We start from the raw sequence: 19,617 nt of genomic DNA, 5'->3' as shown, positions 1-19,617 counted from the left end.
TTTATTTTCCCTTTTGTACTTTAATTATTTTCACATCGTTACAACACTGTATATAGACATATGACATTTGAAATGTCTTTATTCTTTTGGAACTTTTGTGAGTGTAATGTTTACTGTAAATGTGTTTATTTCACTTGCTTTGGCAATGTAAACATATGTTTCCCATTGCCAATAAAGCCCCTTAAATTGAAATTGAATTGAGAGAAAATGTTTAGACTACAGTTCAAAATGTACTTTTCTGGCTTATTTTGTTTCATTATTAGTTCTCGTGTAATTGATGAGTCTCTTTTTCTTTTCAGGTGCTGGGGAGTCTGGGAAAAGTACAATAGTGAAGCAGATGAAGTAAGTTAATGTGTCACACACACACACATATAACAAGGACATCACGATGTGAACACTTTGCATTCCAAACTGCATTATGTCAAACACACAATCCCCATGATGGTTGCAGCACAGAACTAGAATGAGTTGGTGATGAGCGGTTTGACTGTTCTATTCATTCCATTTCTATGGGTAGAAATGTTGCAGGCCAAAATGGCATTCAAACTCACGTACAACACGACGGTAGCGCGTTGCAGTCCAAACTGAATTCGAACAAACTTGCATAAACCACGGCAAAAGGTTACTGTTACTATTTCTGGTTTTGACATTTTTAATAAGTTATATAACTGATTATTTTAACTTAAACAGTTAACCCGATTAGTTAAACCGTTAACTGGCATTCAGAAAATATGCTGTTGATGTACACTACTGTCTTTTTGTGAGGGTTTAATGGTGCAGGGATAATTTCCATTGCCAGCTGAGTTCATCTCTTTCTGTGTGTGTGTGTGTGTGTGTGGCGTAGAGAGATGCTAGCCTCATTTAACGTGGCACTCAGGCAGAGAGACCATGGAAGAAGCACACATTACATAACACAATGGCCACAGAGGCCAGCAGCTAGCCTGGCACGGCCTGAATAGACTACCAACCCTGTATTCCCACATTAATCATGCCTATTTACTCACACAATAGTCCTATTAACAGTTGGTTGGTTTTGGGAAATGTCTTGTCTTGAATGGTCACACGTACAGAAAAGTTCAAAACTTCAGTTAGATTTCCCTTAGACCAGAGTGACAATGTTCCACAGTCCAGATTACGTAGAATACATGCCTAATCCATTGATTCATACCAAGTGTTATTAAGTTGTATTTTCTTTTAAAAATGATATTTTTGGGGGGGGACCGCCACCATCCACCCCTTCGGAGGACAACTTTATTAATGATATTCAAGTGTGGATATTGGAACAGACCGAGTGACTTTATCTGAAATCTAAACTAGCATGATGTTTTGAATGTTTTCCCGTTCAGAATCATCCATGAGGCCGGCTACTCTGAGGAGGAGTGTAAACAGTACAGAGTGGTGGTGTACAGCAACACTATCCAGTCTATCATCGCCGTCATCAGAGCCATGGGACACCTAAAGATAGACTTTGGGGACGCCGCACGAGCGGTAGGCACACAACACAACGTAACTTTATGTTCTAGCAAAACAACTTTTTCTTAATGAGTGGTTTGTATTATGTCTTTGATGCCCTACTTTCTTAAACTATGGGTCGGGACCCAAAGTGTGTCTCTGTGGCATGTGAGTGGTGGGTCGCCAGTTATGAGCTACGTCTATAATCGCATGCTATTTCATCTTAATTTGGGTCCTTTCGGAGGGTGATTTGTGTCACCAGAGGACGGTCAATTTATCATTTGGGTCTCAAGCTGAAAAAAGGTTTAAGAACTCATGCCCTTCTGTATTTGATGAGCTGAGTCTTTACAGTTCTCGTCGTCTACTGAACAGGTCTCACATTTTCACCAAGGGTCTGATTTAGAGTTGAGGAAAGTGGACGAAACTCAAGACTTTTACTTTAATAATTTACACGGTTTAATGGGAGGCTTGTTCAAAAATGTGATGTAAGTGCATGGATCTCAGGACAGAATATTGCCCCAAGTGCAGTGGTGTAAAGTACTTTAGTAAAAATACTTTAAAGTACTACTCAAGTAGTTTTTTGGGGTAATGTACTTTACTATTTATATTTTGGACGAAATAAATATCTAATTTACATAAGTATTTACACCCCTGAGTCAATATATGTTAGAATCAGTTTTTGGCACATTTTTTTGACTTGTTAAATAAGTTCAGGAGTAAAAAATTGCTTATGCTTTCCATAACCAAAGGGTTGAAAACGTACTGACTCAAGACATTTTCAACTTTTCATTGATTTAGTAAACATTTCTAAAAACATAATTCCACTTTGACATTATGATGTATTGTGGGTAAACCAGTGACACAAAATATCTATTTAATCCATTTTTAATTCAGGCTGAAATAAAACAAAAAAAGTCAAGGGCTGTGAATACTACCTGTAGGCACTGTACCTGTAGGCACTGTACCTGTAGTGAATGTACCTGTAGGAATGTATACGCTTAAAACTGAGCCTTTATTGGAAGCAGAGTTGGAAGGTTTTGCAGCCTCCAGGGTTTTCTTGAGGAGGGGGGCGTTCGTCTTTCATAAACATTATGGCAGTGTTTCCCAAAGCTCTTCCACCTGTTCTATTTATTCTACACTAGCACACCTGATTCAATTTATCAACGGGTTGGGGATTTTACACTGAACAGAAATATATAACCACAACATGCAACAATTTCAAAGATTTTACTGAGTTACAATTCACATAAGGAAATCAGTCAATTTAAATAAATTCATTAGGCCCTAATCTATAGATTTCACATGACTGGGAATACAGATATTTTTCTGTTGGTCACAGATAACTTAAATAAGTAGGGGCGTGGAACCAGTCAGTATCTGGTGTGACTACCATTAGCCTCATGCAGCGTGACACATCTCCTTCCCATAGAGTTGATCAGGCTGTTGATTGTGGCCTGTGGAATGTTGTCCCACTCCTCTTCAACGGCTGTGCGAAGTTAATGGATATTGGTGGGAACTGGAACACACTGTCGTACACATCGATCCAGAGCATCCCAAACATGCTCAATGGGTGACATGTCTGGTGAGTATGCAGGCCATGGAACTGGGATATTTTCAGCTTCCAGGAATTGTGCACAGATCCTTGCGACACGGGGCCGTGCATTATCGTGCTGAAACATGAGGTGATGGCGGCGGATGACTGGCACGACACTGGGCCTCAGGATCTCGTCACGGTGTCTCTGCATTGAAATTGCCATTGATAAAATGCAATTGTGTTCGTTGTCCGTAGCTTATGCCTGCCCATACCATAACCCCACCGCCACCATGGGGCACTCTGTGGAGGTCCTGGGCTGGCTTACACGTGGTCTGTGGTTGTGAGGCCGGTTGGACGTACTGCCAAATTCTCTAAAACGACAATGGAGGCGGCTTATGGTAGAGAAATGAACATTAAATGATCCGGCAACAGCTCTGGTGGATATTCCTGCAGTCAGCATGCCAATTGCACGCTCCCTCAAAACCTGAGACATCTGTGGTATTGTGTTGTGTGACAAAACTGCCCATTTTAGAGTGGCCTTTATTGTCCCCAGCACAAGGTGCACTTGTGTAATGATCATGCTGTTTAATCAGCTTCTTGATATGCCACAACTGTCAGGTGGATGGATTATCTTGGCAAAGGAGAAATCCTCACTAACAGGGATGTAAACAAATTTGTGCACAACATTAGAGAGAAATATGTTTTTTGTGCATATGGAAGATTTCTGGGATATTTTATTTCAGCTCATGAAACGTGGGACCAACACTTTACATGCTGCGTTTACATTTTTCTTACTTGTAGTTAACCAGTTGAATCAGGTGAGCTCGTTCTGGAATATATGAAGTATCTGGAAGAATGGGTCCCAGATGTGATTTGGGAAACACTGGTCAATCAATGAATCACTGGTCTAATGGGCATGTCTATTTTACCAGGACGATGCTCGTCAGCTGTTTGTATTGGCTGGTACAACGGAGGAGGGTGTGATCTCATCAGATCTAACCGGTGTGATACGGAAACTGTGGACGGACAGCGGGGTCCAGACCTGCTTCCTGCGCTCCAGAGAGTACCAGCTCAACGACTCAGCATCCTAGTAAGACACGCACACACACACACAGACTGACAGACGGACACAGTACGCGCACACACACACACACACACACACACACAGTACACGCGCAGTACACTTCCACTTGTTATGCTTATAGACTGGTTTTATTTACACATAATACAAATACGTGCCACAAAGATACACCCTGTCCGTTTACAGTGCTGGAACTGAATTGCAGCTCCCCAAACCTGTAAGCTGCCGACAGATTCACTTCTATAAGAACGACTGTGTCAGGATTTCTTAATTCACTGACAACATCCTCTTGTCATACACGACTGAAACTTAACCCTCTTTCCTCTGAATTTCATCTCTTGAGAGGTTACATTTCAGAAGGACCAAGAATACGTTTTTTTTTTTTGTGCTATGCAAAACGCTTACAGTAGAGAGGGACAAAACTGGTCTTGCGATCCCTCTGTCTTGTACAAGGTCGTTTAGAATACAGCTTGTTCAGAATGTAGACCTCGCTCGTTAGCTGATACAGCTGATGGTGTTCCTCAACGCAGTGGGAGATAAACACCGTCGTCACAGACCTTACCCAGCCTGTTGTCAAAGCTGTTACCATTTCAGTTAGGAAGTATTGGAGTTTCTCTACGGTGTAAATTCATGTGTTACTGTCGGTTGTAGTATACTGTTTGTCCATTTCAGTTATGATTTGAATGAGTTATTTGTTGATTTAGAGCCTTCACCAGAGTAATGTAATTTACTGTAGCCTACAAGCTGTACAGTAGATTGTGTAAGTACAGTATACGATACTTGTACACCAGAATCTAAAAGAGGGAACTAACTTTATTTATACATGTACTGAATATTTAGACCAGGGTTCCCCAACTGGCGGCCTGCTGGCCCTCTAGTGACCCCCCCCCCCCACACCGGGTTCCACTCCTATCAGCTACAAAACAAGAAGAGGCAGGTCCAGTTGGCCACGCCATCACCAACACTGGACAAATGAGGAGTGGAAAAACATCGCCTGGTCTGACGAATCCCGGATCCTGTTGTGTCATACTGATGGCAGAGTCAGGATTTGGCGTAAGCAGCATGAGTCCAAGGCCAAATTCTGCCTGGTGTCAACGGTACAGGATGGTGGTGGTGGTGTAATGGTGTAGGGAATGTTTTCCTATCACACGTTATGTCCATTGATACCAATTGAGCAACGTTTCCACGCCCTGAAGAATTTGGGGGTCCGACCTGGTACTAGATGGGTGTACCTAGTAAACTGTGTGTATGTGATCGTATACAAACAAAAGCAAAGGTTTGAAATTATTATGTTATATTCATATTATATGTGTTTGGGCTTGTTACGGTCAATTTGCAGTCTACAAATGATTTTGTAATTATGTTCCAAACCCCTGACCATCAGCTCAAGAAAGAAATCGTCCCGCGGCTGAATCTAGTTGATGATCCCTGATGTCACAATAAGAGGAAGTTAAGGTATCATTTTACCATTATGATAAATGCAAAGGTAATGGCAACCTTTAGTGTTCCTGTCACACATCCTGCCTGGGGGGGGGGGGTAGGTTAGTGTGAAGGACACGTTGACTTTGTATTGGCAACACAGGACATGTAGTGGTAGTTGTAGGTCAGAGCTCTCTGTCTGTCAATGCAAGACCTGGGTTCAAATAGTATTTCAAAAACAATTTCTAGTACTTTCTGTGCTTAATTGAACTCGCCTGGACTTAATGGACCAATAGAGTAGTCCCAAAAGTGCCAACTCCACCCACCTGGAACTATATAGGCAAGCTAGAGCAAACGCTGAAAGTATTTCACCATTTAGTCTGGTTGTATGTAGGTGCTCTTCATCTGTCTGTCCACGTTGCAGAGCTGCTTGGTTGGAGAGACTACTAGAGTGAGTCAGTCTAGCTCTAGCCTGTACTCTCTGTTTTCACTCACACCTCTAGCAGGCAATGTTTATTATCATTTATCAACATATTTAGATTAAATTCACATGGATCACACAGGATTCCACAGGCCTCGGCTGTTTCCGTCTTTCTTTCTGTACTCCAGTCCAGCCTCTGTCTGTCTGTCTCTGTCTGTCTGTCTGTCTCTGTCTCTGTCTGTCTGTCTCTGTCTGTCTGTCTGTCTGTCTGTCTGTCTCTGTCTGTCTGTCTGTGCGCCTGTCTCTGCGCCTGTCTCTGTCTGCTCTGTCTCTGCGCCTGTCTCTGTCTGTCTGTCTCTGCGCCTGTCTCTGCGCCTGTCTCTGCGCCTGTCTCTGCGCCTGTCTCTGCGCCTGTCTCTGCGCCTGTCTCTGCGCCTGTCTCTGCGCCTGTCTCTGCGCCTGTCTCTGCGCCTGTCTCTGCGCCTGTCTCTGCGCCTGTCTCTGCGCCTGTCTCTGCGCCTGTCTCTGTCTGTCTGTCTCTGTCTGTCTGCGCCTGTCTCTGCCTCTGTCTCTGCGCCTGTCTCTGTCTGCCTCTGTCTCTCTGGCCTCGGCTCTGTCTGTCTGTCTGTCTGTCTGTCTGTCTGTCTGTCTGTCTGTCTGTCTGTCTGTCTGTCTGTCTGTCCAGAGAATATGTCCTCCAGTCACGTTCACTTGACTGTTGTTCACTTTGTAAAAAGGGCTTTACATACCTTTTGATTGATTGACTGGACATGCCGTCTAAATAAATAAAATAAAATGTTATCCTTCACATACTTCGTAAACAACAGGTGTGGACTAACAGTGAAATGCTGACGGGTCCTTCCCAACAATGTAGAGAGAAACAACAGGTGTAGACTAACAGTGAAATGCTGACGGGCCCTTCCCAACAATGTAGAGAAACAACAGGTGTAGACTAACAGTGAAATGCTGACGGGCCCTTCCCAACAATGTAGAGAGAAACAACAGGTGTAGACTAACAGTGAGACTCTGACGGGCCCTTCCCAACAATGTAGAGAGAAACAACAGGTGTAGACTAACAGTGAAATGCTGACGGGCCCTTCCCAACAATGTAGAGAGAAACAACAGGTGTAGACTAACAGTGAAATGCTGACGGGCCCTTCCCAACAATGTAGAGAGAAACAACAGGTGTAGACTAACAGTGAAATGCTGACGGGCCCTTCCCAACAATGTAGAGAGAAACAACAGGTGTAGACTAACAGTGAAATGCTGACGGGCCCTTCCCAACAATGTAGAGAGAAACAACAGGTGTAGACTAACAGTGAAATGCTGACGGGCCCTTCCCAACAATGTAGAGAGAAACAACAGGTGTAGACTAACAGTGAAATGCTGACGGGCCCTTCCCAACAATGTAGAGAGAAACAACAGGTGTAGACTAACAGTGAAATGCTGACGGGCCCTTCCCAACAATGTAGAGAAACAACAGGTGTAGACTAACAGTGAAATGCTGACGGGCCCTTCCCAACAATGTAGAGAGAAACAACAGGTGTAGACTAACAGTGAAATGCTGACGGGCCCTTCCCAACAATGTAGAGAGAAACAACAGGTGTAGACTAACAGTGAAATGCTGACGGGCCCTTCCCAACAATGTAGAGAGAAACAACAGGTGTAGACTAACAGTGAAATGCTGACGGGCCCTTCCCAACAATGTAGAGAGAAACAACAGGTGTAGACTAACAGTGAAATGCTGACGGGCCCTTCCCAACAATGTAGAGAGAAACAACAGGTGTAGACTAACAGTGAAATGCTGACGGGCCCTTCCCAACAATGTAGAGAGAAACAACAGGTGTAGACTAACAGTGAAATGCTGACGGGCCCTTCCCAACAATGTAGAGAGAAACAACAGGTGTAGACTAACAGTGAAATGCTGACGGGCCCTTCCCAACAATGTAGAGAGAAACAACAGGTGTAGACTAACAGTGAAATGCTGACGGGCCCTTCCCAACAATGTAGAGAAACAACAGGTGTAGACTAACAGTGAAATGCTTTCTGACGGGCCCTTCCCAACAATGTAGAGAGAAACAACAGGTGTAGACTAACAGTGAAATGCTGACGGGCCCTTCCCAACAATGTAGAGAGAAACAACAGGTGTAGACTAACAGTGAAATGCTGACGGGCCCTTCCCAACAATGTAGAGAAACAACAGGTGTAGACTAACAGTGAAATGCTGACGGGCCCTTCCCAACAATGTAGAGAAACAACAGGTGTAGACTAACAGTGAAATGCTGACGGGCCCTTCCCAACAATGTAGAGAGAAACAACAGGTGTAGACTAACAGTGAAATGCTGACGGGCCCTTCCCAACAATGTAGAGAGAAACAACAGGTGTAGACTAACAGTGAAATGCTGACGGGCCCTTCCCAACAATGTAGAGAGAAACAACAGGTGTAGACTAACAGTGAAATGCTGACGGGCCCTTCCCAACAATGTAGAGAGAAACAACAGGTGTAGACTAACAGTGAAATGCTGACGGGTCCTTCCCAACAATGTAGAGAGAAACAACAGGTGTAGACTAACAGTGAAATGCTGACGGGCCCTTCCCAACAATGTAGAGAGAAACAACAGGTGTAGACTAACAGTGAAATGCTGACGGGCCCTTCCCAACAATGTAGAGAAACAACAGGTGTAGACTAACAGTGAAATGCTGACGGGCCCTTCCCAACAATGTAGAGAGAAACAACAGGTGTAGACTAACAGTGAAATGCTGACGGGCCCTTCCCAACAATGTAGAGAGAAACAACAGGTGTAGACTAACAGTGAAATGCTGACGGGCCCTTCCCAACAATGTAGAGAGAAACAACAGGTGTAGACTAACAGTGAAATGCTGACGGGCCCTTCCCAACAATGTAGAGAGAAACAACAGGTGTAGACTAACAGTGAAATGCTGACGGGCCCTTCCCAACAATGTAGAGAGAAACAACAGGTGTAGACTAACAGTGAAATGCTGACGGGCCCTTCCCAACAATGTAGAGAGAAACAACAGGTGTAGACTAACAGTGAAATGCTGACGGGCCCTTCCCAACAATGTAGAGAAACAACAGGTGTAGACTAACAGTGAAATGCTTTCTGACGGGCCCTTCCCAACAATGTAGAGAGAAACAACAGGTGTAGACTAACAGTGAAATGCTGACGGGCCCTTCCCAACAATGTAGAGAAACAACAGGTATAGACTAACAGTGAAATGCTGACGGGCCCTTCCCAACAATGTAGAGAGAAACAACAGGTGTAGACTAACAGTGAAATGCTGACGGGCCCTTCCCAACAATGTAGAGAGAAACAACAGGTGTAGACTAACAGTAAAATGCTGACGGGCCCTTCCCAACAATGTAGAGAGAAACAACAGGTGTAGACTAACAGTGAAATGCTGACGGGCCCTTCCCAACAATGTAGAGTGAAACAACAGGTGTGGACTAACAGTGAAATGCTGACGGGCCCTTCCCAACAATGTAGAGAGAAACAACAGGTGTAGACTAACAGTGAAATGCTGACGGGCCCTTCCCAACAATGTAGAGAGAAACAACAGGTGTAGACTAACAGTGAAATGCTGACGGGCCCTTCCCAACAATGTAGAGAGAAACAACAGGTGTAGACTAACAGTGAAATGCTGACGGGCCCTTCCCAACAATGTAGAGAAACAACAGGTGTAGACTAACAGTGAAATGCTGACGGGCCCTTCCCAACAATGTAGAGAGAAACAACAGGTGTAGACTAACAGTGAAATGCTGACGGGCCCTTCCCAACAATGTAGAGAGAAACAACAGGTGTAGACTAACAGTGAAATGCTGACGGGCCCTTCCCAACAATGTAGAGAGAAACAACAGGTGTAGACTAACAGTGAAATGCTGACGGGCCCTTCCCAACAATGTAGAGAGAAACAACAGGTGTAGACTAACAGTGAGACTCTGACGGGCCCTTCCCAACAATGTAGAGAGAAACAACAGGTGTAGACTAACAGTGAAATGCTGACGGGCCCTTCCCAACAATGTAGAGAGAAACAACAGGTGTAGACTAACAGTGAAATGCTGATGGGCCCTTCCCAACAATGTAGAGAGAAACAACAGGTGTAGACTAACAGTGAAATGCTGACGGGCCCTTCCCAACAATGTAGAGAGAAACAACAGGTGTAGACTAACAGTGAAATGCTGACGGGCCCTTCCCAACAATGTAGAGAGAAACAACAGGTGTAGACTAACAGTGAAATGCTGACGGGCCCTTCCCAACAATGTAGAGAGAAACAACAGGTGTAGACTAACAGTGAAATGCTGACGGGCCCTTCCCAACAATGTAGAGAGAAACAACAGGTGTAGACTAACAGTGAAATGCTGACGGGCCCTTCCCAACAATGTAGAGAGAAACAACAGGTGTAGACTAACAGTGAAATGCTGACGGGCCCTTCCCAACAATGTAGAGAAACAACAGGTGTAGACTAACATTGAAATGCTGACGGGCCCTTCCCAACAATGTAGAGAGAAACAACAGGTGTAGACTAACAGTGAAATGCTGACGGGCCCTTCCCAACAATGTAGAGAGAAACAACAGGTGTAGACTAACAGTGAAATGCTGACGGGCCCTTCCCAACAATGTAGAGAGAAACAACAGGTGTAGACTAACAGTGAAATGCTGACGGGCCCTTCCCAACAATGTAGAGAGAAACAACAGGTGTAGACTAACAGTGAAATGCTGACGGGCCCTTCCCAACAATGTAGAGAGAAACAACAGGTGTAGACTAACAGTGAAATGCTGACGGGCCCTTCCCAACAATGTAGAGAGAAACAACAGGTGTAGACTAACAGTGAAATGCTGACGGGCCCTTCCCAACAATGTCGATTGAAAGAAAATGGAGAAATAATAGAAAAGTAAAACGCATAGTAATTAAAACCACAGTAACAGTTCTACTAAGGGAACATATGGAAGTATAATTTAGCTATTTGATTTGGAATTTTATGACTCCTTCAGGTATACAAAAAAAAAACAACCCCAAAAATATTTGATGAAACGTTGAATTTGGCCTTAATGCTATTCCCCCGTAGAAACACATTGAACAGATGCATACATGGAAAAACAGATGGTCCAAAAATACATCAAAAAGGAAGTTTGTTTTAAAGTGTCTGTCCTATATCTGAGATATTATTTAGATTTATTTTTATCCATATTTAACACGTTTTTTAGGGCACTAAACTACTTCAGTATTACTTCCATAATTCTCTCCTGACCCGTCTCTCTTTTTCACTCTCTCCTGACCTCTGTCTGTCTCTCTCTTTCTTTTGCTCTTCTGACCTGTCTCTCTCTCTCTCTCTCTCCTGCCCTGTCTCTCTCTCCTGACCTGTTTCTCGTTGTCTCTCCTCCCTCAGTTATCTGAATGACCTGGACCGTATTGCCCAACAGAGTTATGTCCCCACCCAGCAAGATGTGCTGAGGACCAGAGTCAAGACTACCGGCATTGTGGAGACACACTTTACCTTCAAAGAGCTCTACTTCAAGTCAGTATACCTGCTGCTATCCTCACACACACACACACACACCTTCAAGGAGCGCTGCCTCAAGTCTTTATACCCACCGATATACCCATCGATAGACAAATACAATCCATTAGTTCTTAATTAATACAATCAGCCGATGTCACAAAGTGCTTTAGAGTAACCCAGCGTTGACCCCCCCCCCCCCCCCACAGAGAAAGCAAAGCTAAATAAGTAATGGCCAGTTAAATAGTGGTGTTGACACTCAGTCTGTTCATAGATGTATGTGTTCAGCAAAGATTGGGTGGATGCAGGGGTACCATCCATATGGTGTCTGTCTGTCTGATTTAAGTTGAAGTGAGTTGCTCCATCAATCAATCAAATGTATTTATAAAGCCCTTCTTACATCAGCCGATGCCACAATGTGCTGTACAGAAACCCAGCCTAAAACCCCAAACAGCAAGCGATGCAGATGTAGAAGCACGGTGGCTAGGAAAAATTCCCAAGAAAGGCAGGAACCTAGGAGAGTTCAAAACAGAGAGTTCAAAACAGCAGGTCCTGGACAAGGTAGCACGTCCGGTGAAAAGCCTAATCCTTGTCTATGACCATAGTAGTGAGGGTGGGTCTCAGGTACAGACATGAGCCTTGTCTATGACCATAGTAGTGAGGGTGGGTCTCAGGTACAGACAGGAGCCTTGTCTATGACCATAGTAGTGAGGGTGGGTCTCAGGTACAGACATGAGCCTTGTCTATGACCATAGTAGTGAGGGTGGGTCTCAGGTACAGACATGAGCCTTGTCTATGACCATAGTAGTGAGGGTGGGTCTCAGGTACAGACAGGAGCCTTGTCTATGACCATAGTAGTGAGGGTGGGTCTCAGGTACAGACATGAGCCTTGTCTATGACCATAGTAGTGAGGGTGGGTCTCAGGTACAGACATGAGCCTTGTCTATGACCATAGTAGTGAGGGTGGGTCTCAGGTACAGACAGGAGCCTTGTCTATGACCATAGTAGTGATGTCATCTCCATGATGTCAATTGTATTAGGGAGCTAAAGTGTGTGTGTGTGTGTGTGTGTGTGTGTGTGTGTGTGTGTGTGTGTGTGTGTGTGTGTGTGTGTGTGTGTGTGTGTGTGTGTGTGTGTGTGTGTGTGTGTGTGTGTGTGTGTGTGTGTGTGGCGTGTAATCAGTTGTCAAATCTCTTCTGTCAATAAGAAGCCGTAGCCCCCTCACCCTGCTGCGTCACCTCACCCTGCTGCGTCACCTCACCCTGCTGCGTCACCTCACCCTGCTGCGTCACCTCACCCTGCTGCGTCACCTCACCCTGCTGCTTCACCTCACCCTGCTGCGTCACCTCACCCTGCTGCGTCACCTCACCCTGCTGCGTCACCTCACCCTGCTGCGTCACCTCACCCTGCTGCGTCACCTCACCCTGCTGCGTCACCTCCCTCTTATCCTGCTGCGTCACCTCCCTCTTATCCTGTGTCCCTTTGTTTCACCTCAGGATGTTTGACGTGGGCGGCCAGCGGTCTGAGAGGAAGAAGTGGATCCACTGCTTTGAGGGCGTGACATCTATCATCTTCTGTGTGGCGCTCAGTGACTATGACCTGGTGCTGGCAGAGGATGAAGAGATGGTGAGGAGGGGTAGCAGGGAGGGGTGGAGAGAGGGTGAGGGGTCTTCAGTTAAGTCTGGAGGAGATGTGTTGAGGGAGAGGAGTTGAGGTGTTGAGGGAGAGGAGTTGAGGCGTTGAGGGAGAGGCGGTGAGGCGTTGAGGGAGAGGCGGTGAGGCGTTGAGGGAGAGGCGTTGAGGGAGAGGCGCGAGCCACTCTCACCCCTCTCCCCACTGTGAGCACAGAGGAGGGAGAGATGCATTCTGAAAGCGTATGACCGTTGCTCAAAATACAACCAATGTTGTTCTAGTTACAGATAGGAGAGTCACAGCTTTCTGTGAGTACAGAGCCTTCAGTAAGTATTCATACCGTTGACTTATTCCACATTTTGTTGTTACAGCCTAAATTCAAAATCGATAAAAAAAAAAAAATTCACCCATCTGCTGAAGTGTAAACATGTTTTAAAAAATGTTTGCAAATCAGTCAATTTACATAAATAAATTGGGCCCTAATCTATCGCAGGGGCGCAGCCATGGGTGGGCATTGGCCCACCCATGGCACTTGGAAGCCAGGCCCAGCCAATCGGAATTAGTTTTTCCCCACAAAAGGGCTTTATAACAGACTGGATTGTGAGGCCAGTTGGACACACTGACAAATTCTCTAAAACAACGTTGGAGGCAGCTTATGGTAGAGAAATAAACATTAGATTCTATGGCAACAGTTCTGATGGACATTCCTGCAGTCATCATGCCAATTACACGCTCTCGCAAAACTTGAGACATCTGTAGTGTTGTGTGACAAAACTGCACATTTTAGAGTGGCCTTTTATTGTCCCAAGCACAAGGTGCACCTGTGTAATGATCATGCTGCTTAATCAGCTTCTTGATATGCCACACCTGGCAGATGGATAGATTCCCTTGGCAAAGGAGAAATGCTCAGTAACAGGGATGTAAACACATTAGAGAGAAATAAGCTTTTTGTTCGTATGGAACATTTCTGAGATCTTTTATTTCAGCTCATGAAACATGGGACCAACGCTTTGGGACCAATGTTGCGTTTATATTTTTGTTTAGTATAAATGACATATTTCTCTATTACATTTTAAATACAGTAGCCAAAATGTCTAAACATGTTTTCAATTTGTCATTATCGGGTATTGTGTGTAAATGATATTTCTAATCCATTTTGAATTCAGGCTGTAACACAACAAAATGTGGAATAAGTCAAGGGGTATGAATACTTTCTGAAGGTACTGTAGCAACAATATCATATTTATTGTTAGAAAGTGTTGAGTTCCCACTTCCTCAGATGGTGAACATTATAGACAATTCAAGTCAATATGCGCAAAGATGTCGGCAAATTCTCTGAAAAGCCCCAAATAAATCTGATCATACTGGATCCTATTTTGACAGGTTACATATCAACTATGCATTCCCTGGATATGTTAGACTTTACATTTTTGTTGTTGTTGTATTTATTGTTATCAAGCTAAATAGTTTATCACGACCTGACTTTATATCCATATCGCCCAGCTCTAGCACCCCCCCCCCCCAAAAAAAAATGTATTGCAGATTTATCGTTTTCGCACAAACAAATGTCAGTTTATTGCCAAATGGATTTTTGTCCATATCTATTCCACACTGTGTTTCCGGGTCTCCTCTATAGAACCGTATGCATGAGAGTATGAAGCTGTTTGACTCCATCTGCAACAACAAGTGGTTCACAGACACCTCCATCATCCTCTTCCTCAACAAGAAGGATCTCTTTGAGGAGAAGATTGCCAGGAGTCCACTCACCATCTGTTACCCCGAGTACGCAGGTGGGTGATAAGCATACTACAAGTACTGTTGAAGTCGGAAGTTTACCTACACTTATGTTGGAGTCATTACAGCTTTAGTAGTTTCTGATATGCTAATTGACATAATTTGAGTCAATTGGAGGTGTACCTGTGGATGTATTTCAAGGCCTACCTTCAAACTCAGTGCCTCTTTGCTTGACATCATGAGAAAATCAAAAGAAATCAGCCAAATACCTCAGAAAAAAATTTGTAGACCTCCACAAGCCTGGTTCATCCTTGGGAGCAATTTCCAAATGCCTGAAGGTACCACATTCATCTGTACAAACAATAGTATGCAAGTATAAACACCATGGGACCACGCAGCCGTCACACCTGTCAGGAAGGTGATGTGTTCTGTCTCCTAGAGATGAACGTACTTTGGTGCGAAAAGTGCAAATCAATCCCAGAACAACAGCGAAGGACCTTGTGAAGATGCTGAAGGAAACAGGTACAAAAGTATCTATATCCACACTAAAACGAGTCCTATATCGACATAACCTGAAAGGCCGCTCAGCAAGGAAGAAGCCACTGCTCCAAAACCGCCATAAAAAAGCCAGACTACGGTTTGCAACTGCACATGGGGACAAAGATCGTACTTTTTGGAGTAATGTCCTCTGGTCTGATGAAACAAAAATAAAACTGTTTGGCCATAATGACCATTGTTATGTTTGGAGGAAAAAGGGGGAGGCTTGCAAGCCAAAGAACACCATCCCAACTGTGAAGCATGGGGGTGGCAGCATCATGTTGTGGGGGTGCTTTGCTGCAGGAGGGACTGGTGCACTTCACAAAATAGATGGCATTATGAGGAAGGAAATTATATAGATATATTGGAGCAACATCTCAAGACATCAGTCAGGAAGTTAAAAGCTTGGTCGCAAATGGGTCTTCCAAATGGACAATGACCCAAAACATACTTCCAAAGTTGTGGCAAAATGGCTTAAGGACAACAAAGTCAAGGTATTGGAGTGGCCATCACAAAGTCCTGACCTCAATCCTATAGAACATTTGTGGGCAGAACTGAAAAGGTGTGTGTGAGCAAGGAGGCCTACAAACCTGACTCAGTTACACCAGCTCTGTCAGGAGGAATGGGCCAAAATTCACCCAGCTTATTGTGGGAAGCTTGTGGAAGTCTACCCAAAACATTTGACCAAAGTTAAACAATTTAAAGGCAATGCTACCAAATACTAATTGAGTGTATGTAAACTTCTTACCCACTGGGAATGTGATGAAAGAAATAAAAGCTGAAATATATCATTCTCTCTACTATTATTCTAACCTTTAACATTCTTAAAATAAAGTGGTGATCCTATCTGACCTAAGACAGGGATTTTTTTTTTGAATTAAATGTCAGGAATTGTGAAAAACTGAGTTTAAATGTATTTGGCTAAGGTGTATGTAAACTTCCGACTTCAACTGTAACACACACACGCCTGTGCGCATGTGAAGAATACACACAACACATACATGATATGAAATACTTGGAAGTGGTTGAGTTGTTCCTGATTCAACTAGTTTGTGTATTTTTTTATTTTTTTTAAAGCACAAAGGCATTATAGAAAAAGCTGTTCAAACCTGTTGTGTTTCCTATTTTGGGACCATTCCATTGGTTCCATGGTTACCTGGACAACTAAATCAAGCATCGTTAAATGGTTGGCTTTTTTCGGAACTTCTCAAAGTTTTGCTTTGGCTTGCCTTTCTACTACCGATATCCGTTGGCATTGGCTCTGCGACAGTCTTAAAATAAATGTTTTGATCTGCTATATATAATACAAGGAGTCATAGGCGGCGCGTGGGTTTCAAGCTTGAGGCGGCGCGTGGGTTTCAAGCTTGAGGCGGCGCGTGGGTTTCAAGCTTGAGGCGGCGCGTGGGTTTCAAGCTTGAGGCGGCGCGTGGCTTTCAAGCTTGAGGCGGCGCGTGGCTTTCAAGCTTGAGGCTGCGCGTGGGTTTCAAGCTTGAGGCGGCGCGTGGCTTTCAAGCTTGAGGAAGCTGTATTTATCGCGGCCTATGAAAAGGGGAGACGTAGGCTATGATGTCCATCGAGCCTGAAGGACAAAATTGTTGTCCTAAGAAAAAAAAAAGTTTCAGTCACCGGGGATATGGCCAATGCTCTCTGCTATAGTGCCAGTAAGAGAGGTTCAATAAGATAAAATATTCAATCTCAAGGTTCTGCTTGCCTGAGATAAAATACCACATGATAACCTGTAGACCATACTATTTACCAAGAGACTATTCATCTATACTGAACAAAAAATATAAACGCAACATGCAACAATATCAACAATTATTTTTTTTCAACGACTGAGTTTTAAGGAAATCAGTCAATTTAAATAAATTCATTAGGCCGTAATCTATTGATTTCACATGACTAGGCAGGGGCACAGCCATGGGTGGGCCTGGGAGGACAAAGGCCTACCACTTGGGAGCCAGGCACAGCCAATCAGAATTAGTTTTGTGGAGGTCCTGGGCTGGCCTGTTTACACATGGTCTGCGGTTGTGAGGCTGGTTGGACATACTACCAAATTCTCTAAAACAAAGTTGAGGGAGGCTTATGGTAGAGGAATGAACATTCAATTCTCTGGCAACAGCTCTGGTGAAGTTTCCTGCAGTCAGCATGCCAATTGCACACTCCCTCAAAACTTGAGACTGTGGCATTGTGTTGTGTGACAAAAATTTGCATTTTAGAGTGGCCTTTTATTGTCCCCAGCACAAGGTGCACTTGTGTAATGATCATGCCATTAAATCAGCTTCTTGATATGCCACACCTGTCAGGTGGATGGATTATCTTGGCAAAGGAGAAATGCTCACTAACAGGAATGTAAACAAATTTGTGCACAAAATGTAAGATAAATAAGCTTTTTGTGCGTATGGAAAATGTCTGGGGTCTTTAATTTCAGCTCATGAAACATGGGACCAACACTTTACATGTTGCGTTTTATATTTTTGTTCAGTATATCTTTTTCGTAACTGTCTATTTACCACCGCAAACCAATGCTGGCACTAAAACCGTACTCAACGACCTGTGTAGGGCCGGCCATAAGCAAACAGGAAAATGCTCACCCAGAGGCTGCTCTCCTAGTGGCCGGTGATTTTAATGCAGGACAAATTTAATCTGTTTTACCTCATTTCTACCAGTCACCTGGGCAACTAGAGGAGACAACTTTAGATCACCTTTACTCCACACACAGAGATGTAAACAAAGCTCTCCCTCGCCCAAATCTGACCATAACTATCCTGATTCCTGCTTACAAGCAAAACCTAAAACAGGAAGTACCAGTGACGCGCTCAGTACGGAAGTGGTCCGATGAAACCGATGCTAAGCTACAGGACTGTTTCGCTAGCACAGATTTGAATATGTTTCGGGATTCGTCTGATGGCATTGAGGAATTTACATTACATTACATTACATTTAAGTCATTTAGCAGACGCTCTTATCCAGAGCGACTTACAAATTGGTGCATTCACCTTATGATATCCAGTGGAACAACCACTTTACAATAGTGCATCTAAATCTTTTAAGGGGGGGGGGGGGGTTAGAAGGATTACTTTATCCTATCCTAGGTATTCCTTAAAGAGGTGGGGTTTCAGGTGTCTCCGGAAGGTGGTGATTGACTCCGCTGTCCTGGCGTCGTGAGGGAGCTTGTTCCACCATTGGGGTGCCAGAGCAGCTAACAGTTTTGACTGGGCTGAGCGGGAACTGTGCTTCCTCAGAAGTAGGGGGGCCAGCAGGCCAGAGGTGGATGAACGCAGTGCCCTTGTTTGGGTGTAGGGCCTGATCAGAGCCTGAAGGTATGGAGGTGCCGTTCCCTTCACAGCTCCGTAGGCGCACATTTACCACATCCAGCTTCATTAATAAGTACATCGACGACATCGTCCCCACAATGACCGTACGTACATATTCCAACCAGAAGCCATGGATTACAGGCAACATCCGCACTGAGCTAAAGGCTAGAGCTGCCGCTTTCAAGGAGCGGGACACTAATCCGGACGATTATAAGAAATTCCGCTACGCCCTCCGACGAACTGTCAAACAAGCAAAGCGTCAATACATGACCAAGATCAAATCCTACTACACCGACACTGACGTCGGACGTGGCAGGGCTTGCAAACCATCATGGATTACAAAGGGAAACCCAGCTGCGAGCTGTCCAGTGACGTGAGCCTACCAATCGAGGTAACCAGACAGACAGACAGAGAGCCAGATACAGAGTTTAATATTGGGGTCAATTTCACACCATATGTATTGAATTCCAAATAAAATAAATTTTGAACTTGAAAAATAAAGTTGAGAATGTAAACATATTTTCGAGGACGGGTGAAATAATGGATGTTGAAATCAAAAACCAAACAATTGAAAGAAAAATGTATAGAATTGTAAACAAAAATAAGACATCAATAGCAAAACCCCAAAACTCGTAACCAAATCATTTTAAAGCGAGAGCAAAACTGTGACAAATGATAAAAAAATATAATTGAAAACGAATGCATAAATCGTTTTCGGTTAAACTTTCACAGCAACCAAACCTATTATATACATATATCTTGCCTGCATGTACTACCTTTTTGGTTACGCAACTCGTATCTTTGCTTTCACTGCCAGTCTTTTCGATTGCGAGTTGTAGCATTATTTTTCCATGAAGGTTTACGTGGAGGCGTAGACAATGTGTCTCCATTGGTCCGCTAGTGTTGGAGTGACAGTTCGTCTTAACCCAATCAATGAGCATGATAGACAGGCTTCTTTGTTCTATTGCCTAC

General features: G+C 44.0%; 1 protein-coding gene across 1 annotated transcript in view; it reads left to right on the top strand.

Moving 5' to 3' along the window:
* gnai3 (guanine nucleotide binding protein (G protein), alpha inhibiting activity polypeptide 3) overlaps positions 1–19,617 on the top strand; it is a 73,146-nt gene that overhangs the window by 45,557 nt on the left and 7,972 nt on the right. The window contains exons 2-7 of the mRNA XM_045692881.2: positions 300–342; positions 1,347–1,488; positions 3,919–4,076; positions 11,315–11,443; positions 12,922–13,051; positions 14,694–14,847. Of these exons, the coding sequence (XP_045548837.1) occupies positions 300–342; positions 1,347–1,488; positions 3,919–4,076; positions 11,315–11,443; positions 12,922–13,051; positions 14,694–14,847 (756 nt within the window). The remainder of the gene's footprint in view (positions 1–299; positions 343–1,346; positions 1,489–3,918; positions 4,077–11,314; positions 11,444–12,921; positions 13,052–14,693; positions 14,848–19,617) is intronic.

Source organism: Salmo salar, chromosome 13 (genome assembly GCF_965601325.2).
Source record: "Salmo salar chromosome 13, fSalSal1, whole genome shotgun sequence".
NCBI lineage: Eukaryota > Metazoa > Chordata > Actinopteri > Salmoniformes > Salmonidae > Salmo > Salmo salar.
This window is presented reverse-complemented; position numbering and strand designations above follow the sequence as displayed.